This window comes from Tachysurus fulvidraco, chromosome 4 (assembly GCF_022655615.1).
Source record: "Tachysurus fulvidraco isolate hzauxx_2018 chromosome 4, HZAU_PFXX_2.0, whole genome shotgun sequence".
In the NCBI taxonomy this organism is placed as follows: Eukaryota; Metazoa; Chordata; class Actinopteri; order Siluriformes; family Bagridae; genus Tachysurus; species Tachysurus fulvidraco.
This window is the reverse complement of record NC_062521.1, coordinates 10,510,178-10,533,971: the sequence shown is the minus strand read 5'-3', so window position 1 is coordinate 10,533,971 and position 23,794 is coordinate 10,510,178. Positions and strand designations below refer to the sequence as shown.

The 23,794-nt window shown below is 39.9% G+C and overlaps 1 protein-coding gene across 1 annotated transcript in view; it reads left to right on the top strand.

Moving 5' to 3' along the window:
- ttc7a (tetratricopeptide repeat domain 7A) overlaps window positions 1-23,538 on the top strand; it is a 31,232-nt gene extending 7,694 nt beyond the window's left edge. The window contains exons 5-20 of the mRNA XM_027150275.2: window positions 362-486; window positions 2,076-2,154; window positions 3,547-3,716; window positions 5,605-5,668; window positions 6,137-6,274; window positions 7,213-7,296; window positions 8,803-8,907; window positions 9,489-9,606; window positions 11,083-11,140; window positions 11,231-11,303; window positions 11,816-11,976; window positions 14,285-14,401; window positions 14,494-14,600; window positions 14,799-14,933; window positions 16,623-16,825; window positions 22,193-23,538. Of these exons, the coding sequence (XP_027006076.1) occupies window positions 362-486; window positions 2,076-2,154; window positions 3,547-3,716; window positions 5,605-5,668; window positions 6,137-6,274; window positions 7,213-7,296; window positions 8,803-8,907; window positions 9,489-9,606; window positions 11,083-11,140; window positions 11,231-11,303; window positions 11,816-11,976; window positions 14,285-14,401; window positions 14,494-14,600; window positions 14,799-14,933; window positions 16,623-16,825; window positions 22,193-22,411 (1,956 nt within the window). The 3' untranslated portion in view covers window positions 22,412-23,538. The remainder of the gene's footprint in view (window positions 1-361; window positions 487-2,075; window positions 2,155-3,546; window positions 3,717-5,604; window positions 5,669-6,136; window positions 6,275-7,212; window positions 7,297-8,802; window positions 8,908-9,488; window positions 9,607-11,082; window positions 11,141-11,230; window positions 11,304-11,815; window positions 11,977-14,284; window positions 14,402-14,493; window positions 14,601-14,798; window positions 14,934-16,622; window positions 16,826-22,192) is intronic.
- Window positions 23,539-23,794: the final 256 nt, after the last annotated feature.

Sequence of the window (23,794 nt, the reverse complement as noted above, 5' to 3'; positions counted from 1 at the left end):
GATAAAAAAAAAAGAGTCAGGACAGTGTTGGCTTCAGCGTGAGCCTTTGTCTTTACAGAATTTTAGTGTTTGAAGAAAACATCTTTAAATTATAGATGCTTCTGAACAAGCACTTGGGGAGGACGATGCGATTTTAGTTAAGCAAAAGATGATAGCTTTGATGATATATATATATATATATATATATATATATATATATATATATATATATATATATATATATATATATATATGTCTTTTGCTCTAAATATATGTGATATTTTTGTGCATATAATAAGGATTCAATATGATAACCTCCTTGTTTTGTGTGATAAAAGTGTTTCTGTTGTTTAATTGTCCTAGTCTTTTAAATCGTTAACAGGCTGTTTGCTCAGCAAGTAACAAGACGGCCAAAAGCAGTGTATCATCTAGTCCAATAGAGGTGGACCCAGGTTACTTCCTGCAGGCTGCTCTTCAGAGTGCATATCTCTGCCTGTTACACAAAGGGTGAGTGTGTGTGTTTTACTCATTCCACTTTGTGTGTGTTAGTCTCAAAACCAAGGTCAGGTGCGTAATACCCGCTATAGTCTGTTGCTAAAATCCAGTCCACTACAAATAATGTAAATCTAAGTTACAATTATACAATAAAGTCAAGTTACAAATCATGGGACTTAAATCAGATTTAATTCACACTTAGGCATTTCATCACTGTGTGTATTTGAGTTCTCATGCTGCTTTATTGAACACTCAAACTACTGTATGGTAATTATGTCAGTCAGCCATTACATTAAACTCCTGACAGGTAACATGAATACCATTGATTATTTTATTACAGTGGCACCAGTCAAAAGGTGGGATATATTAGGCCTCAGGTGAACAGTCACTTCTTAATGTTGATGTGTTGGAAGCAGGAAAAGCAGACGTAAGGGTCTGACTTTGACAGGGGGCAAATTGTGATGCTCTAAAAAGCCAGCTCTAATGCAGTGGTTAGAGGCTAGCAAAATGGTCAAAATGGACAAATGGTAAACCAGCGACATGTTTTTAGGCAACATTGTCTATTCAGATCCATATTTCTGAAAGATTTATGCTGGCTATGATAACAAGGTGTCAGAGTGTATTGCTGTCTATTGCTAAAATCACCTACAATGTGAGCATCAAAACTGGAACAGGGAGCATCGGAAGAAGGTGGTCTGATAAATCATGTTTCTTATTTATATCTTTTGGTCAGTCTGGCGCACTTATAATGCTCCCTGGAACACTCCAGAATTGTTCAGGAATGGTGTGAGGATATGCTTGTCAAACTATTCTGACCCATGGAGGCTCCACCTCACAGCTTACAGGAATTAAAGGATCTGCTGCTAAGGCCTTAGTGCCAGAGATAGCTCAGCACACCTTCAGAGGTCTTGGAGACTCCAGGCGTTTATGAATCAGAGCTGTTTTGGCAGCACAAAACCTAAACAATATTTTTGATCTAAACAATATTAGGCAGGTGGTTGTAATTTTATGGCTGATCAATGTATAGTATGTACCATAGCCAGCAGGTTTAGATGTAGCTTATGACTGTATGTTTCTCATGCTCATTTTAATAGGCAATCATGTTGTGTAATTTTCAGAATATTTACGTAGCAGAAGCTGAATGAAATACACAAGTCAGTTTTTCAGTAAAGTGTGCTTAAAATGTGCAAAAGAGCCACAAATTAAGGCCTCTCTCTGACCTCTGTGAGATATTGTTATACTGTAATGTCCAGCAGGGGTCAGTGGCTCCCTATGGAAAGCATAATAAAGGGTTGGGTGTGTTGACCGTGTTTGTCATACTTTAGTGAGGCACCAGGGGGAGGTCAACCTCTACTGCTTTCATCTTCTTATTATCTTGAACGTGATTCATTTATTTCTTTTGCAGCAGAGCTTAGACTTGGTATCATCGTCATCATTGCTATTCTTGTCGTCCCTTCTGTACTCACAAGAGGCATGTTCTATTTAACCTCACTACTAAATCCTTCCCCCTGTCATTGTGTGTGTGTGTGTGTGTGTGTGTGTGTGTGTGTGTGTGTGTGTGTGTGTGTGTGTGTGTGTGTGTGTTTCTGTGTGTCCATTAGCCATTTGGTTCAAGGGATTAAGCAGTTGCGTCAGGTCTTGAGAGTGGTCGAGAGCCGCGGGTCCCAGAATTTTCGCAAGGTGAGAGGTACAGTGCCTTTCAAAAGTATTCATACCCACTGAACTTTTTCACATTTTGACACGTTACAACCACAAACAAAAATTTATTTTATTAGGTTTTTATGTGATAGAAGTCTCGCCACAGACTCTCAATTGGATTTAGGTCTGGACATTGACTGGGCCATTCTAACACATGAATATGATTTGATCTAAACCACTCCATTGTAGCTCTGGCTGTATGTTTAGGGTCATTGTCTTGCTGGAAGGTGAACCTCTGCCCCAGTCTCAAGTCTTTTGCAGAACAGGTTTTCATCTAAGATTGCCCTGTATTTGGCTCCATCCATCTTCCCATCAACTCTGACCAGCTTCCCTGTCCCTGCTGAAGAAAAGCATCCCCACAACATGATGCTGCCACCATCATGTTTCATGGTGGGAATGGTGTGTTCAGGGTGATGTGCAGTGTTAGGTTTCTGTCACACATAACGTTTTGAATTTTGTCTATAAAGTTAAATTTTGGTCTCATCTGTCCAGAGCACCTTCTTCCACATGCTTGCTGTGTCCCCCACATGGCTTGTCACAAACTGCAAATGGGATTTCCTATGGCTTTCTTTTAACAATGGCTTTCTTCTTGCCACTCTTCAATAAAGACCAGATTTGTGGAGTGCACGACTAATAGTTGTCCTGTGGACATATTCTCCCACCTGAGCTGTGGATCTCAGCAGCTCCTCCAGAGTTACCATTGGACTCTTTTCTGCTTCTCTGATTAATGCTCTCCTTGTACGGCCTGTCAGTTTAGGTGGACGGCCATGTCTTGGTAGGCGTGCCATACTCTTTCCTTTTCCGGATGATGGATTGTACATTGCTCCGTGAGAGTTTCAAGGCTTGGGATATTAATTTATAACCTAACTCTGCTTTAAACCTCTCCACACCTTTATCCCTGACCTGTCTGATGTGTTCTTTGGTCTTCATTATGCTGTTTGTTCACTAATGTTCTCTAACACACTTCTGAGGGCTTCACAGAACAGCTGTATTTATACTGAGATTAAATTACACACTACTACTCTATTTAATAATTAGGTGACTTCTGAAGGCAGTTGGTTTCACTGGATTTTAGTTAGGGGTATCAGAGTAAAGGGGGCTGAATACAAATGCACACCACACTTTTCAGATATTTATTTGTAAAAAAAAAAAATTTGGACACCATTTATAATTTTCATTCCACTTCACAATTATGTGCCACTTTCTTTCGGTCTATTTCATAAAATCCCAATAAGATACATTTTCCTTTGTGGTTGTAACATGTCAAAATGTGGAAAAGTTCAGTGGGTATGAATACTTTTGCAAAGCACTGTATAAGGTTAAAGAAATGTATTGTTTCCGTGTCTCTTGCTCAACACTTTTATTATTATGCAGACGGTAGCAAAGAAGCTTTCAGAGGTGTTGCTGAGTTCAGTCAGTGAGGAAAGCTACTGGGGACCACTTTCACCTCCACCCCCCACATGGCTGCACAAAGAGGGAGCCACACACCCAAAAGATACCACCTACCCTTCCTCCAGACCACCACAATACTACAGCACAGAGGGGTGAGTCTCTCCCACACATTCCAACACATACTGTACATCAAAACAGTTTGAACTGAAATCTGTCAAACTGCTGACCCTTTCCTGTTGTGGGGACGTCTTTCTGACCCACTGAATGATCTCATGAGTGTGAAAATTATGTAAATCTCAATCTATGGCCTTTACAGTCACCAGAATTAAGGGAAATTGCACAATCTGCAAAGAAAGGGATAAGATTATAGAGATTTCTGGATTAGAGGACCCTGTGCTCTAACCCCAACCTCAAAGTTAGGATTTGTAAAGAAAGAATTTCACTGTTTTGTAATGTATATTTAACAATAAGAATGGCTTCTTCTTCTTCTTCTTCTTCTTCTTCTTCTTCTTCTTCTTCTTCTTCTTCTTCTTCTTCTTCTTCTTCTTCTTCTTCTTCAAGGCCACTGAACACATTTGGGTGTGAGTTCAAAAGATGAATATCAGCTAAATTTCAGCTTGATATTTAAATGTAGATGAGTTAAACAACTTAAACTTAAAACCCACCCATTTACAGTATTTTTGCCAAAATGTGTCCTGTTAGATTTTTAATAGAATTTTTAAATAGAAAAGATAGAATTTTTAAACCATTGATATCTCTGAATGTCTGTTTATGGGTCGAGCTCTGGGTCTTGCCAGTAAAAAGCTAAATTAACTTAAAAAGGATAAACCAACCTGAAGACCAGAGAGAGCTGTTTGTGGGAAAAAAGATCAAATCGATCAAAACAATTTTACAAGCATTGGGTATAACCAATACAGCAATTTGGAATGTCTTAAAAAAAAACAAAGAAACTACTGGTGTACTAACAACCAGACACCAAACAGGTCACCAAAGAAATCAACAGCAGTTGATGGCAGAAACATTGTGAGAGTTGTGAAGAAAAAAACTTCATCATAGTAAAAGGTGGAAGCTTTTAGATGGATAAGCCAATCACCAGACCTTAACCCAATTGAAAAGCATTTTATTTCTTGAAGAGGGGACTAAAAGTAGAAACCCAACAAAACAAACAGTAACTGACAGGCGCTGGTGTACAAGTCTGGACAAGCATCACAAAAGAAGAATGCAACAGTTTGGTGATGTCACTGGGTCACTGGATTGATGCAGTTATTGCAAATAAGAAATATGAAAGCCAATATTAAGGGTGATTTACTTGAATTTCAAACTAAAATTGCATTGTTTACCACCAAATGTGCAAGAGTATCAAATTCATCTTTTGACCTAAAATCCAAATGTCTTGATGGTATAGCAAAAACAAAGAATTTGCCTTGCTGTTCCAGTACCTTTGGAGGGGACTGCATGTACCAAATGGAATGCCTGTAAAATAAACATTTGAATACAAAGCAAATCTTTTTTTTGGTTCACGTATACTGGTGTTTTAAATATGCAAATAAGTCATACAGCAACATGGGGACCTGTAAATTCCATTCAAACAGAAAAGACAAGGCTGAGGAAGAGAGAATTTGAGAAAGGAATATAAAATTGTGAACAAAGGATTAAAATTTGCATACTTCTTGTTTAGGTACGTCATTACTCAATAATTTAAATACTAATCTGTACCTAAAGAGGAGAGACAGAATATCAGGTAAGACATTTGCAGACAGGAAGCAGATCCTCATAGCCTCAGATTAGACATTAAGCATGCTGAAGGGACGCTGAAAGGAAAAAAAAACGGAAGCAGCCAGAATGCAGTACAGAGAGTTTGAGAGACAATAGGTACTGTGTGAAAGACACCTGAGAGTTTTCCATGACCAGTGGAGCACTTCTCTATTACAGACTGAAACATGCAACCACCACACACACACACACACACACACACACACACACACACACACATACACACACACTCCTGAATGACGTCTTCTTCCTGTTTCCTGTTTGCAGAGCGTTCTGTCCACAGGACGTGGTGGAGGAGGCCGTTCTCTTGCTGCTCATCACCGAGTCAATGGTGAGGGACATTTTCACACTCCTCTATCTGTCCAACTCTTTTTGTGCTGCTCTCCATTATTTATCCAGTTCATCCCTTTTCATTTTTATTACAGTTGTGACAGACAGCTAAACCTCCCTGATTAACAGTGTAGTGTAGTATATAAAATCTATTTAAAAAATATGGCTGTGCTATGCAGCTTTTATGCTCTGATATGGACCATGTCATGGCACACAATGAGTTATTACCAAGGGTTTTTTTTGCCTTGCTTCCCCATAATAACTGGTAGTTCAAGCAAAAGTTTCTTTATATAGGATCATATACCTTTACTTAAATATTAAAACATACAGCGTTTGCAAAAACACTCCTCTGGTCAGCATGCAGGGATCTTCTTCTTATCTCAACATGCTCTTTCTTAATATATTTTCCCCGATTATTACCTCAGTCATTGATGTTGGAATGAATGTGCTGTCTGTCTCACCAATGTAGGCCAGCGGTGAGGCAGTGATCAGCCGCACACCAGAGCACAAGGAGGCACGTGAGGCCAGCATCCAGGATGCTTCCTCTGTGTATGACCTGCTCAGCATCAGCATGGCCAGGAGGGGGCAATATGGCATGCTGTCTGAGGTAGGTCTCCTATATAGCTCAGGGACAACCATCTAATACAGTACATACCTGTGGGCACAAGAAGTGTGTTAGAGTCTTGATTATCAGGGTCAATGTTTATTCTAGTGTGACTATTCCTTTATTTGCTTCTCTTGTGTGCCAGATGGTGCCTCTCTATTTTCTCTACTTTTATTCTTTCCACCTTTTCTTCAGGCTGTGTTGGTTGTAACCAGGTGCATTCCAGCCCTTTCAGGTGAATTCAGGAAATAGATAAAGAATCATCTTCTAACACAGATTGTCTAGCCACTTCACTCATCTAATTGTGCATTGTTTATTTGCTAACAGTGTGTTTAGTTCTAGCTATAAAGTGCTTAACATACACCCCTGGGGAACCCCATGCTATTAAAATACCATTAATTCTTCTAATATGTTTACCATACTTACCTTCATCCACCCATATCATTAATACACTATGTTTATTAGTAGACGGTTGTTCAGTCTGTAATTTAGGAAATACACCAATCCTCATCAAGGTCAGTTGGGAATTTGGAAATTAAATGTCTGGGCTTAAATAATACAAAACAAACAAAACAGGCAGAAAGGTTTGAGTGATTTTCAAGAATCACAGACATGCTTCAGTATAGTAGACTCATAACAATCAACATCTGTTTTACTCAATAAGGAAAATTGCAGCATAATACCTTGTAATTAAAACTCCAATTCAACTTTTGTGTTTGACGTCTTTTTCATCTAGAATTTCAGTTCATTTTATCATATATTATATTTTTTAATTCCTGTTAAAAATGTAACTACGTATATCATGTGGTTATAACCATTTTAGAATTATCTGTTTAAAAAAATATTATTGTACACATAATATGCTGTAAAGGTCATGTGAAACAACATTATTGATGTATGTGTTTGTTCCTGTGCCTACTCTATGTCTATGTCTGTGCTAGTGCTTGGAACGGGCTATGAAGTTCTCCTTTAGTGAGTTTCATCTCTGGTACCAACTGGGTTTGTCTCTCATGGCTAGTGGAAAGGTGAGACATAAAACAAAACCAATCAAGTCCAATTATTTTAACACAGAACGCACAGGTACAGGCTGCATGCTGGAGATTTTCATTTCCTAAAATGATTTAAAGGCCCAGTGTTTTACACTTTTATGTTCTGTGTGATTTCATACATGTTTAGGTGACAATTTGCTAAGCGAAATCGTATTTCCTATAGACAGGCTATGTTAATGTGCCTGATGGATGTTGGAAAAACAGAAATTTCAGCCACTCCTTTTTTGCTGTCCAGAAAGTTATGCAAAGATACATTTGCTTCCCAGTCACCAGGAACGGCACGTCATGTTTAGTCATTTAGCCTCAGACCTTCTGTGCCTATAGCTTTGCAATAACAGACTGCAGCAACAGTGGACCAAGCTGCTCTGGGCTAATTTGTCAGGCATAAGTAATTGTGTTTATTATAGTGACACATAAACAATTTAAAATGTTCTGTCCTTGCAGCGTAGTTTCCATCTATGCGCTGTATGATATCAAGAGAGGACAGTAGGTCTTGTTTACATAGTAAATCAAATTATTATTGTAAAGCAAGGAAAGCTTTTATTTTCCATAATATGGGTCCTTTAAGCCTGGTTTAACAGGTTTTGGCCTGGCTGATTCCATGACCAGAGTACAATTTAGACAGACAGGAAGAAAAAGCTCACAATATGCATGCACTTCTATATGTGTACATGTGTGCTTGTGGGGCTAAATAGATGTCAGCTGATATTTGAAAATTGATGGGAATCATTTCTAATATAAATAATGCTATGGCTGTCAACGTTAGTAGATGTCAACCAAATTGTACATTTATATGAGATTTTGATTTTATGTGTTAGACAGCGCTGTCAATCATCATCAATACACCAGCTGAGGGAATATTTTTTGGAAGAATTGCCTTCATTCTTCCAATACTGAACTGCTCCAGATACTTGTAGAAATGTATTTATTATACTATACTATTATGGCATTAGGTTCAAATTACAATGGATTTAATTTAATACAAGTAAATACCATGAACTCTCAACCAAGTGCAAATGTATAGCATTTATAGTACTAGTAATATGACAACTGTCTGTTTTTGGTGGCTTTCTGATCATTAAAACATGAATAAAGTGTATATAAATTGAATGATATCTTAATTGTGTTAATGGAGTTCAAGAACACCATATAAAATAGTGACATGAAATGCAAAAACTGAACATTGATTATTAACTGGCTTGGTGATTCAGATAACTGTTTACTCCTGAGCACATTTTTGAATCCTTACTAAATAAATAATAAAAAGTATTTCTATTTTTATTATTAGAGCCATATACTTTCCATACATACAGTAATGTCTTTCCACCATTACTCATAAATCAGTCTTTTATCAGTCAACCTACATAATGGCCAGTGCCTAATATGAATCAGCAGAGTCTCTTTCAGCAGCTGAAAGTACATAATAATTGGCAGCATTTGATAAGATCAGTGTGGGTCTTTCACTGACATTTTATGTCACAGAATGAAGCTGCTGTGTCTGTGCTTAAAGAGTGTGCTAGGATGAAACCTCAGGACCCCACACCACCTCTGTTGGCAGCCAAAGTGTGCATTAACCAGCTGCACTGGGTAAACCACTTACAGTACACACACACACACACACTCACACACACACAGAAAGAGAGTGACTGAGAACAAATCCATACTTGTGTACATTTTCTTAATGCTACAGAATAGTCATTATGTAAACAGTCCTATGTAACGATGGCATGCAGATACACTGGTTTTAGTACAGTATCCATCACAATCTCACCACAGTCTCTTATCCACACTAAAGTGCTTATTAAAGAAGAGATTATTTCATATCTGCTGACAGAGTCGAGAGTAGGGCAGATATCTAGAGTACAAGGCATAAGAAGATTAACAGTGGCAGTAGACCTCCACTTTAGGCAAACTGCATGAATTAATGTGTCAGGCCAGGCAACTAACAGATCAAAAACCTAGAATTCTGCTACTGACATTTTAGACATTTAATTAAGGACACAAAGGTAAGAGCAGAATAATGATTAAGGCAGCACTTTGGAAAGGGTTTGTCTAGAAACTGTGCAAGCACTTTGATATGTAGCTGAATTCTGAACCATTTTGCAATGTTGACATTACTGAATAATAAAGACCTTTGTGTGTGAGACATGTATAACGATGCTTTACAGCTAGATGAAGCCGAAGCTCTTGCAAAAAGTGTGATTGCTTTGGGTGAAGGAGCTGAGGAGTCTCTCGCCAGAGCACACCTTACCGTAGGACTGTGTTATAGTCTGCAAGCTTCAGATGGTAAATCTGTCTATTTTTACAGCAGTGACTCACTTAAACACTCACTTAATCACTCAGTAAATTACCCACTCACTCACCCACTCACTCACTCACTCATTTACTCACCCACTCACTCTCTTACTCACTCACTCACTCACTCACTCACTCATTTACTCACCCACTCACTCTCTTACTCACTCACTCACTCACTCACTCACTGACTCACTCACTCATTTACTCACCCACTCACTCTCTTACTCACTCACTCACTCATTTACTCACCCACTCACTCACTCACTCACTCACTCACTCACTCACTCACTCACTCATTTACTCACCCACTCACTCTCTTACTCACTCACTCACTCACTCACTCACTCACTCACTCACTCATTTACTCACCCACTCACTCTCTTACTCACTCACTCACTCACTCACTCATTTACTCACCCACTCACTCACTCACTCACTCACTCACTCACTCACTCACTCACTCACTCACTCACTCACTCACTCATTTACTCACCCACTCACTCTCTTACTCACTCACTCACTCACTCACTCACTCACTGACTCACTCACTCATTTACTCACCCACTCACTCTCTTACTCACTCACTCACTCATTTACTCACCCACTCACTCTCTTACTCACTCACTCACTCACTCACTCACTCATTTACTCACCCACTCACTCTCTTACTCACTCACTCACTCACTCACTCACTCACTCAATTACTCACCCACTCACTCTCTTACTCACTCACTCACTCACTCACTCACTCACTCACTCACTCACTCACTCACTCACTCACTCACTCACTCATTTACTCACCCACTCACTCTCTTACTCACTCACTCACTCACTCACTCATTTACTCACCCACTCACTCTCTTACTCACTCACTCACTCACTCACTCACTCACTCATTTACTCACCCACTCACTCTCTTACTCACTCACTCACTCACTCACTCATTTACTCACCCACTCACTCACTCACTCACTCACTCACTCATTCACTCACTCTCTTACTCACTCACTCAGTCAATTACTCACTCACTCACTCAGTCATTTACTCACTCTCTTAGTTACTTACTCACTCTCACTCACTCACTGTCATTTACTCACTCACTCACTCACTCACTCACTCACACCCTCACTCACTCACTCACTCAGTCATTTACTCAATCTTTTGTTTACTCAGTCAGTCACTCTCTCACTCACTGTCATTCACTCACTTACTCAGTCATTAACTCACTCACTTACTTACTCACTCACTCACACACTCACTCACTCATTCATTTACATACTCACCTGCTCACTCATTCATTCATTCATTCATTCATTCATTCATTCATTCATTCATTCATTTACCTACTCAACCACTTACTCACTCACCTCACTCACTCATTTATTTCAGTCTTGACTTCTTCTTCTGGCTCTCTGAGCTCCCATTATCATTAAAGTTAATGCTATTTTCTGACTTTTCTTGCAGCGATACTGAAAGGTGACAGAGATGAGTTCAACAGACAAGCTCTACACGCACTACAGACGTAGGTTTAATAAGTAAAAGTGATTTTGCTTTTCTTTTTTGTTTTCACTCATCAGTGACATGTTACTCGGGGTTTTCCTCTTGTTCTTAGTGCTCATGAAGTGGACCCCCATGACCCTCAGATTGCTCTCTACCTCTCTCTTCAGCTGGCATTAGTGCGACAAGTAAGGCAGACATTCATAAAGGGCATTTTCATGCTTTTTACTACAGCCAGCCTTTATATTTATATGGGGATATAGATATATCAAACAGTCATGTACTACATGTACAATAAAACAAACAACAAAATAAACCTTAAATCTTAATCTTTTGACCTTAATCAAAATGTACTAAAATGTACTATATTTCAGGCAGGTGGCATTACATACACAGCTAATCCTCTTAATATCAATCACATTATTCCTATTATTTCTCAGTCAGCTCTCTGTCTACTTAGTAGCTGCATGTTTGCTGTGTGGTAACTGATTGTGATAATTTATGCTTGACAGATCCACATTGGTGCAAACAGGTGCGCAGTCAAAATGACATAATCATGGTTATTGTGGTAGCACTTTGGTGCTCTCCTCAACAATACACTGATTAGTATAGTAGTGTTGGATCAAGTCATATTTCTGACGCACAAACAGAAGTGGTTTTGATTATTTGGAAATTCAATGATTCTTCTTCTCCCTGAAAGGTATCAGCAGCAATGGAGCCTCTGCAGTTGGCTTTAAATCTACGCAGCGATGACCTGCACTCCTTACATCTGCTTGTGCTTCTGCTGAGTGCTCAGAAACACTACCAGCATGCCCTGGACACACTGATCCTCACCCTCAGCCAGTACCCTGATAATTTCAAGTATGTGTGTTAAGTCTAGACTAGTGCATACATCTATTAACTATGCTACAAGCCCATATAATAACATATAATGGTTTACAGTGACTGCAGTTCATTCATTCTTTGAGTCACCACCTTTTAGATCACCTTTTGATGAACACAGAGTATTGGAATTACATTCTACTTCCTTACAGCTCATGCATTCTATCTAAGAGATTATGTTATTTACAACAAAACAACTAGAGCAGCTAAACCGGTTTTATTATTATGACTAACTCCTGGGTATTTTCTGTTGGTAACTAGCACCACCCTTTAGAAAAATATTGAATAAAATGTTTTTCTATTGTTGTTCATAATGAACTGCCAACAAACATGCAAATTGTTTTTAAGTTGGTCCTCAGGCAACCTCATGACTACAATACTTCATAGTGCAGGGCCTTGGCCTGTTTGGTATCATTTATTCTGGATACAGGATGTGTGTGCACGTGCGTATCTAATCGGAAAACCTGTAGATTACAATGCCACCAGTAGACAGTGTGTCTCATTGCTCCACACAGGAAATCCAGATCAGTCAGTCGTACAAAGGTCAGCTATGGAATCTTCTTCCCCCTCTGGTTAAGTTTAGACAGATTGATGCTGTTTTAGATTATAGCTATAGAGAGGATGATAAAATACCAAAATCCTGACTGTGGTCTAGGGTGAATGCTGGAATTGGGATTTCAGGAAGAGACACATTTTTATTATTTCAGGCTACCAGACATCATGGGGAAGGTTGGAATAATAAGTTTTGTTTTAGACTGTAGTAAATTAAGGAATTCCCACAAATATAGCAGTCAAAAACAAAAGTAATGATAGCAGGATCTCGGGTTGAAACCCTCCAGAGTCTTAATCCCCTGTGCCAGTGTGAGTCACTTCTTCCTTTCCAAACACTTACTATTCTCTCAGGGCAGATGTAGTGCCTTCTCAATGGTTGCAGGTGGGGAAGAGTGATTATGGAACAATGATTACTAACTCTATAACAATAGGGTGCCTTTACGAGTGGAAACTACAACATGGTGTTGCTTTGGTTGAAGGCAGTGATTCATCAGTGGATTATGTCAGTGTGGTTCCCAAAGTGTCTAGAGTGGTAAACAGTTTCACTAGAGCTCAGAGAGAGATGTTAGCCTTACTGTTATCCTCAATGCACTGGTGTTTACATGCTTTGCACATTTTAGCCATATGGGGTCACTGTTGATCTCTAGGGTTACAGAGGGACAAAGCGTTACAGGTAGACAGACAGGGAATAAGTAGATCTAATGTGTAAATGCCAACACTTTATAGAGGAATATTGAGGACTCTGGAAAGGTCATGATTACTGTCAAAACCCCATATAGGAGTATAAAGGAATCTATAGAGGAATGTGGAGGACTGTGTGCACAAAGGGCTGGTGTGTGTGCAGGTTTTTATTCCAGTCATGCAGTCAAGTTACACCTGGAAACACCTGTTTATTTAGCTGATCTTGGCTTTCAGTAGACATTTAGGATTCTTCAGATTAATATACAGTATTCTCTGTGGGAATATGTGGCTTTTCAAGCTTTTCTTCTGACATTCTTTACTTTTTGTAATCTGAACCATGAACAAGGCTGTGTTTGCCATGTTCTGGGTGAGCCCGTCTCCTCTCATATCATATAGCTCATATCACATGGCTTCTATGACACTAGCACAACCAGGTACACCATAACATCAGATAAGGTTTTGTTTTGCAGGATCACTTTCCCTCTCTATCGACAAGAAATTGAACCTCAACTACATATTATATATTGTTTATGGCTCTCTGTTCTGTCCGTCCGTCCGTCCGTCCGTCCGTCCGTCCGTCCGTCCGTCCGTCCGTCTGTCTGTCTATCTATCTATCTATCTATCTATCTATCTATCTATCTATCTATCTATCTATCTATCTATCTATCTATCTATCTATCTAAAACTCTGTTTGTCTACTGCACATGCCATGCTTGTGTTAACTGATGCACTTAATAAACACACCTCTCTCCATATATGGTCCCATCCACCCACTGATCAGCTGCTAGGGAGGCATGCTTAGTGGGCGTATGGTCCTTTGCTGCCGCAGTGTTGCTGTCAGCAGAAGCCTTGAAGAGGGTTTTACACACTACGGGCAGCAGCAGCAGCAGCACCCACACATGTACTCACTCATCATATTAGCACAGCTGAAGAGCTCATGCCCTTAAGCATATCACTGTGTGCGTTTTTACACTGACATGAGTCACTGATCTTGTGTCCGGTTGCCTTGTCATCGGTCTACTTTATTAAAATGTTGTGTGTGTGTCTGTTGCAGCTTGCTCTTTACTAAAGTGAAACTGGAGGAGGCTCTGTATGGTCCAGCTGTAGCTCTGCAGACATGTGAGGAAATGTTACACTTGTGGCAGACTCACTACGATTTTCCCCGACCAAGGTAGATGTGTGTGTGTGTGTGTGTGTCAGTGACTGTAGGAGGGTTACTTCATGTAAATATGCAGTAGTATTAAGCAGAATTTGTATTTTCAGTGAGACTGATGACAACAGCAGTATTCCTCTTCCTGAGCCAGGCCCATTAAGCAGAAAGCCCAGTGGCCTAAATCTCACACTACCAGATTTTCAGGAGACAGAAACAGGTCTGTATTATTGTGTGGTTGGTGGATCAGTTTCTACTGTACCTATATGTTTATGTGCCTACTGTACATGATCTTATCTAGCATGTGTGTGTGTGTGTGTGTGTGTGTGTGTGTGTGTGTGTGTGTGTGTGTGTGTGTGTGTATGTGTGTGTGTGTGCGTGTGCATGTGTGTGCGCGTGGGGAAATGCCTTGTATTAGGCTCTCAGAGTGCTCCATCCCTGGCCGTGTCTCGGCTGGAGCAGGTCTTGTCAGAAGGGTCTGCAGTCAGCTCTATCCAGAGACATGGCCCTGCCCACATTTGGACCACTCTGGAGCGCATCTGGCTTCAGGCAGGTAAAGAGCACAATACTGCACAGCAGAAACCTGAGATGTCAGTTAGGCCTTTAATTCATGGAAGATGAATATTGTAGACACTAGGTTACAGTCTACTTATGTTATATAGTGTTTTAAATTTTGTAATGCTATAATAATAAATTAATTATTATTGATTATTATTGAAAATTCTGTTTTCCAAATTCAAATTTAACAGCTCTGTGTATTCCTGACATAACCCATACTATGGTTTATGATATTTGTATGCAGCTGTGTATGAAGTGGACATTTTCCCAGGGCTTCAGTTCACAGTGTCTCAGCCCTCTCATTTCCATTCTCAACATTCCTCAGGCTTGGGCTCATTTCCGGCCTGCGATGGGCCACGTAATTTTTATTTATTTATTTATTTTTCAAACAAACAAAAAAAAAAAGAACAACCATGCAGATATCAATCCACAACTTATCCAGGATGATGTAATACAGGATCTACAATAAAGATATTGCTCAATTCATTTACAACACTGTATTACATTTGGAGAAATGAAAGCATTACATTACTGATCACTCACAGTTGTAACATGCAGGCTATTACATATGCATCTTTTTTTTTTTTTTTTTTAATATCTTGGGCTCGTTTCCTAACCCAGGAAAAACCTGCAGTGATGTAAATTTATCTTTATTTTTTTCCAGAATTGTGTTGTATGGAATATGAAATAGTTTCATTTTAAGGCAAATGTCTTATTTGTGAGTTCTTCCACAGACACCCACCCACACTGTTTTTATGGCATGTGGTAATAATTTATTGGCTTATGATAACATGGTGGTGGCCAGTGAAGAAAGAGTACGCAGACGTCAAGGATAACCCTTGCTTATGGCCTTATATAGACATAGAGATGATTGTTGTATACATGTTGTTTTATACGTGTATGTCTACATTAGAAATGTAGCATCCCAATGACCAGCATCCCATTTTAAAATGCACAGACTTAATAAATTTAAACAAACATCATATAATCATTATTTATATTACTTTCCACATTTTAAACATTCCTAGGCATTGCAAGAATCTTAAAAGTTATAAGCAATGAGAGGAGAGAGAGAACACTTTATAGAAGAGTTAAGGTTAAATTAAAAATGACTAAACATTTATTTAGATTACTCCAATGTAGGCACTCAAGAAACTGTCAACGAAGCATCTATATACTGTCAACAAACTGTCAAGTGACTGACATCAAGCAGCCTATTAACTAAATCTATAAACACTGAAGAAGTTTATGTATGTTATGTATGTTTTAGTAGATAATATAGATACCTCGGTATAGACGCATGAATAAACACTCTATAGACACCATCAGTAATTTTTATCTCACTTTAAGTGCGTGGTCCACTTCATGATCATTGATGAATAGTATTTATAGGCTTTATACTTGTCCTTTGTCCTTTCACAATTTTAAATTCAATTCAGAACATTTAGCACACATTATGACATTATGACAAGAAAGGTTGTTCACATGTTATTGAGAATCTGTTGGTAATCTTTATGACATTTTATAGACTTCCAGCGTTCACTATCCAAATTGTCAAATCATTCATTACTCGTTTATGATATAACAGATTGTGTGTGTGTGTGTGTGTGTGTGTGTGTGTGTGTGTGTGTGTGTGTGTGTGTGTGTGTGTGTGTGTGTGTGTGTGTGTGTGTGTGTGTTGTAGGGGAGCTGTTCATGGCTGACGGACGGCTGAAGGAGGCTCAGTTTTGCGTGCAGGAGGCAGGAGCACTTTTCCCCACCTCTCACTCTGTGCTGCTGCTAAAGGGCCGACTCGCTGAACGCAGAGGCAATGATACTGAGGCCAAGAGTCTGTATGATGAAGCCCTGGCTATCAACCCTAGAGGACACCATATACTAATCCGCCTAGTGAGGAACTCACTCTTTCTTTCTCTTCTTCACACACACACACACCAGAATAACACATACGGTACATTATACCTAGATGTATGCTTTATTGTGCTACACTGTAGGCTTGCTATCACAGAGGTAATTAACATTGATGCTTGGGAACAATGGAAGGAAACACAACAGAGTGATGTGTGCTTGTGTGCTGTTTTATATCATTTAGTTGTGAGTAACATAGTGAACATAGTGAACAATCCGTTGGTAAGGTGCCATGGCGTAAGTGAGATAGCGCTTGACTAAGTGTCCTGATAGCAGGAAATAGAGAACTGCTCTGCTTCATGTTGTCATGTTTTCAACCCAGGCCATATTTTCATGTATTAGGACACTTTGTTGGATGTTATCTCTTACATAGTAATGCCTAAAGGCACTTATCATCAGCAGACACTTGTACATGTTCCATATGTCCCAGCTTGCTAGGAACAAGATTCCCACACTGTGCTCATACTCACTTTGCTCCATCGTGCTCCTTCGCATGCCTCTATGAATCTGAGGTAATATTCATATCACAACAGATTTATATTGCTTCATGAAATAGGAGCGTTTGTGACACGCTTAACACCACTGGTGTTGTTATTTGACACATCTGTGATGCTATCTATGGTGTAAATAAACATTTGTACTGTTTAGCAGCTGTTGAACTTAGGGATAACCTCCTGGTAAAAAAAAAGCACTTGGTTATTAATAGAGTTTAGAGCAACCCCGTACAGGGAATTTTACAGAAAATTATGCATCTGATTCTGCATTGTTGATTATGGAAAAAATGTTTTTTTGTAGTCTATTTATGGTTCACATGAGATCATTTCAAAATTGTGCATGAGATACTCAGAAATAACTGATTCATGTAACTATGGCAGTAATATACTGTACATCCTGGTCACTTTGCTTATGACGTAAACTACTTCTGGTTTCAGAGTATCACTGAGAGCATCACAGTATGAGTTGGGAACTGAGAACTGGAGCGTTGTGAATATACTACACTCGCTGTAGCGTGTGTGTAGGCTGCAGTTGCAGCCCACATGGAGTAGGTGAGCTAACATTAGCGCTGCCTCCACTCATTGTGACTCCATAATGTCAAGGTCTTCATTAGTCAGTGCTAGAGTAAGCGCTGCCGAAGCCAGGCCATTTTCTCCCTATATTTGGCCAATCAGAGCACATTTCCCTGCTATTTCTGGAGAACAGGCATACTCTGTCAATCCCCAGAGGTAATAAAATCCTGAATCTCTGCCAGCTTGCTCTGCCGAACATTGTGTGCAATGTGACTTCATTACGAATCAACAGCAGCATTGGGCTCATAATAGCAAAGGAAGCAGTTGTATCGCCTTCTCAGCTCAGCGAGTTCTTGCAAATAATGCAATCCACTGCATTCGAGCATTAGCCTCCTGCGTTTTTGGAGTGGGATTATTGCTCAAATATGACTTGGCTTTTACAAGTAGCCAACTACAAATACTTCAAGAATGATTCAACACGTCTCCGAGCTGGCGGAATGCTGTCAACGTTTCCTCCCTCCTTGCTAATAGCTTGTGCTAGTTAGAGGAAAATGTCTGAAGGGCAAACATGCAGAAGTGCTACAGTAAAGCATTTTAGTGCTAAGTACTTTCGAATGTTGTTGTCTGGTCTGCCAGACTGGCGACGGATGTCCAACCTAGTCCAATTTTTTTGCAAATCCAGATTTCACTGCAGACAGATTTAAAGTGAAGTAAAAAAACAGATCTTGCCTCAAGAAACTAAGCTGATCGTCTATCTACGTAGCTGTTGAATAGCTGTTAGAATATGTGCTTTACTTTCTCACTGGTCTATATTAAAATGAACAAAATGATAATTGCATTTGCGAGTGATTGACATGAATCTGAAGCACACAAAGATTCTGCTTTTTTTCCCTCTATTATCTTTTTTTTTTTTTTTTTTTACTGATTCATATAGTCCATGGAGTTTTACGTCAATACAGATTTCATACTTTAGGGCCATTTGAAATCTTCTTTTGCATACCTACAGTAAATGGATTGTAGGTGCAATCATGTTTGACTCATTGCTTTGTACAGCTGATGGATCTAAACTCAGTGCAACCCTCCAATATCATGTGATATGAGTTTAGCCACATCAGATCAGTCATGCTGCCTCACTGCATCTTAGTGTGACTCAGCACTGTGTCTCGGTGTCTCTCTCACACACACACACACACACACACACACACACACACACACACACACACACACACACACACACACACACACACACACACAATCTCACACAGGCACAGTCTCTCCCTCTCACTCTCTCACTCTGGATGGGGTCGGCAGTGAGTTGATTAGATAATGCAAATACATTATTTATAACACTTCACTCCTTCTCAGGCCGTTATGGGATTGCCTAGCAACTGGGGGATTGTATTTCACCACCAAGAGGTCTGCTAATGAGAGAAAAATAACAAGGAATGAGAAGTATATGCGTGTTGCTTAGTGTTTGTTATTTTATATGCACATTTATATGTGTGCATGTTTAACATGTCCGTGTGTGTGTTCGCTCTGCTGTGCTGTAATAGCTGGTGAGCATGGCTTGGGTATCGGCAGCTGTGCCACACAGGGATCAGGTCAGCATGCAGCAGGATTAGCACATTCAGATGCAAGCTGAACAATCTCTGTATTCATCCTCACCATGTGTCAATGACCCGATAAACACCAACACACTACACTAATCGAAAGCTCTCTGGCTTACGTCACTCCCCTTCATGCTCTGTTAATGTTCTCAGTGCTAGAGTGGTTTCGAGACAGATTTAACATACATAATACAGAGGATTTCTTGTATCATGAGGAGTTCAACATGGTTCAGGATTTATGGTATTAAGCAGCCCAATCATATTGTAAACAAATCATATTCAGCATGCCTAAACAAGGTCTATATTTAAAGGGAAACAAAACAGCTCCACTCTCCTGGAGCCAGCTCACAAGCATTTCCTTATGCAAATATATCAAACAAGCATATCACCTGTGCTTCCACTGATTGATTTCAGAGCAACCACAGTACAAATATACTACTAACGACAGTCGACTACATCTGATTATCATAATTCAGAGCATGTTTAAGATCTAAAATACAAGTAAACAAATGTATACAGGTAAATGTGTTGTTCTGTTACTTGTAAGTATATTTTGAAGAGGATTTAAACCTGACAAGGTTTATATATATATAAAAACTACAGCCTTGTTCAGAAAACATGAACTCTTAGAAAAATTTAAAGCAGCACCAAGCCTGTTATCGTTTTCTCTGTTGTCTCAACAAGCCTTAGCTACCATGTCATACTGGTTTATAGGGGTGGGACTGTGTATAGTAAACTGCAGCAACCCATTTAATGAGCCTGGTAATAATCCTGTACTCCCTTCTAAAGAGTAAGTGAGTGTCTTGCTTTTTATCTTCTCCTCCCTCCATCTTGCCTATCTCTCTCTCTCTCTCTCTCTCTCTCTCTCTCTCTCTCTCTCTCTCTCTCTCTCTCTCTCTCTCTCTCTCTCTCTCTCCCTCTCTCTCTCTCACTTTTTACCAGGAGTTACCCTCTTTTGCTCTCAGCTTTTGAAGTGGCCGCATAATCAGGAGCCATCTGTTGCCACTGAGAAATAGCATAGCTCTGTGTGTGTGTGTGTGTGTGTGTGTGTGTGTGTGTGTGTGTGTGTGTGTGTGTGTGTGTGTGTGTGTGTGTGTGTCACACTTCTGGTATGCCTCTCTTGCTTGGCCTCCTATTATTGTGTTTATTATTTTACATGCCTTAGCATGTGTGCGTGTGTGTGCGTGTGTGTGATGGAGACATTGTAAATGTGGGTAGATTACAGTGGGTAGATATTGCTAGGAGCGTAAGCGAAGCATGATGCACACAACATAAACTCCTTGCACACATACCCAAAGACACACATTACAGCATGTACAAACAGCTACACATACACACCCATGCTTGTCTTTTTCTCTAGCTACTGTATGCTTTCTCCAAATATCAGATTTCAGTCTCTTGCAGTGTACAGAGGGAAAAAAAGAGAGAAAGAAAAAAGGGGTAGTTTATACATTTATAATCACAATGGCTTAGCGATTAGCCCGTTTTTCTCACATCACAGCGGTTTAGTTTTTGTCTCTTTTGTGTGTGGAGTTCTGCATGTTCTCCTTGTACATCAGGGGATTTCTCTGGGTACTCCAGTTTGGACATTGAGAATCATTTGCTGATTGGCATCTCTAAATTGTCCATAGTAAATAAATGGTAATGTGAGTGAGTGTATGTGTGTGTTTGTATGCTCCAATGGGTTGGCACTCCATCCAGAATGTCCCCAGCATAGCCCTGAGTCCCCTATGAGGCTCCAGGCTTCCCACAACCTTGCATGGGATAAGCGGTACAGAAAATGGAAAGATGGATGATTGGATGGATTGTGATGGTGCAGCTTTAGCTATTCAGCAACTTTAGCTATTCTGTTTCTTCCATTTTCTGTACCACTTATCCTACGCAAGGTTACGGGGAACTTAGGGAAAGGCAGGTAACACCAACCCATCACACCCACATTCAGTCCTACGTACAGAAAAGACAGATATATTCCTGTCTGGAGCACTATGTGACACAAGAACCAGCTTCCTGCCCCATGCAGATGACCTGAATCTGCAGTACCCTACTAAACAGGTGCAGCAGTAGATAGTCCTTGTTGCAGAACCAAATGTCCAGGGGGTGGAGCTGAAGCAGATCCAACACCTAGTGTATCCCTAACCCCTAACCGATGTTCTACTACACAACAAAAGCACACTTATCAGTGTCCAGCATTATACACATGCTCTAGATTTTTGGTTTGACGCCACCCTGTTAGGAGAAGATAGATCAGCCCTGACTCCACCCCCTGGACATTTGGTGCTGCAACAAGGGGTACTTGGTAAAGCCTGGATTCATGAGGGACACATAGCAAGAACAGAATAAATTATTCTTTATCAGCAGTACTCAGTATCATATATGAAACAGTGAGATACTCACACAAATATATTCACCATGCTGTGAAGAATCAGAAAGTGTAAGATGGTGAGAAAATTGAGAAAAAAGATAGTGAGCAGGCCTGAGGGTAACATATCTGCATTTCACTTCTATTCATTGCCTGCATAACATATTTTTGTATGTGTAAATGAGTGTATATTGCCTTTACGTTATCTAGTTGTGTCTTATTGTATGATTGAAGAATAAAAGAGACAGGTCATGCTGATTTTACCACACACACCACCCCCACCACACACACACACACACACACACACACACCACCCCCCACACATGTTCACACACTGATTCAAATATCTGTCTCATCTCTGTGTGCCTGTGTGCAGGGGAAGTTGTTGGTGCGTATGGGCCGCATTGGCTTAGGAGAGAAGGTGTTGCGTGATGCCGTGCAGACCCATAGTCTGGCCCATGAAGCGTGGAGCGGCCTAGGGGAGGCGCTGCAGACCCACGGCAGCGCACAAGCCCCTGACTGCTTCCTCACGGCCCTGGATCTAGAGTCCAGCTGTCCCATCAGGCCTTTCACCATCATCCCCCGAGAGCTGTGAGAGCAGATTCCCAGCAAGTCTCTTACACTTACACTCACACATAATATAATATTCTATGTTATATTTTCAGACTCTGGTTTCAGTCTCTCGAGTCAAGAAATTTATCAGGAAAACTCTTTTTCTAAAGCGCTGATCATAGGTACTGTAAAAAGATTATGGGTTTAGTATTTTAACTATGTTAATGAGAAATTACACAAGAATTTGTAATAACACCTAAAACATGCACATTATACAGCAAAAGTGTAAAAATAACAGACATACAACTGCTATACCAAAGAGGATGTATAACTGCACTATATGACTGTACAATACTGTATCACAAATGCATACACAGCCTGCTAAATCAATAAAACATATCCATGTCACAGACATATACTGTATGAAAATCGTTAGGCCACTTTATTGTATGTATTTTAGATATGTGAATATCAGTACTTTCTCTAAAGAGTGATTCTAAGACCACTTGTGATTTGTTCCCTGACTGTGTACACAGTCCTGGATTTCAAATGCTGTATTTCAGCTTGGTGCTGTCTTGTGTAATATTTCTAGTGCTGCCGTGAAACTGTAATCCCCATTTACTTTCTACATGGCTGCTGTGGTTGCCTAGCAGCAAGCCCCCTATTCGAGTTACTGGGGAAACTGGGAGAGTTGCAGGTATATGGGTCTCCCAGCACTGAGGGCTTTTAAAGGAAAAAGGGGGAAAAATGCCATACTTTTTTTCAAGGATGCATAGGCTCAGGCTGTTAACAAGAAAGAGAGTGTGGCAGATGAAGGAATTCTGTTATGTAAGAGCTGTAGGTCGGTTTCTTAAAGCAGAATGGTTTCTGTCCTCTTAAACACAGAACATGTAAAGCAAAATAATGACTTGAAGGGCAATAGGTTTGTCATGCAATGTTTATGTGCTCCCATATTTACTTATGGTGCACCTTTCCATGCTCTTTACTTGGAACAGACCATCTCTCTCTCTCTCTCTCTCTCTCTCTCTCTCTCTCTCTCTCTCTTCAATTTCAAAGTACTTTATTGACCTTATTGTTAGCTTACAGAATAATAAAAAATAAAGAAAAACTGCGACAAATTATAAGGTGCCAATGTAGGACAAAAGAAAAATAAAGGAATGTTATCACTCACTCGTTCATTTTCTACCGAACTACCTCGGGTCCGAACTGATAGTCCGAACTACCTCGGGTCACGGGGAGCCTGTGCCTGTCTCAGGCGTCATCGAAGGAAGGTTATGTGAGGGTAATTATTATTATTATTATTATTATTATTATTATTATTATAAAATATGTGTTGCTTATGGGAAATAGGTGGTAGCTCACTGGTTCGCCTACTGCTTTGAAAGTTGTGAGCTTGAATACCAGGACTGGTACAAGCTAGACCCTT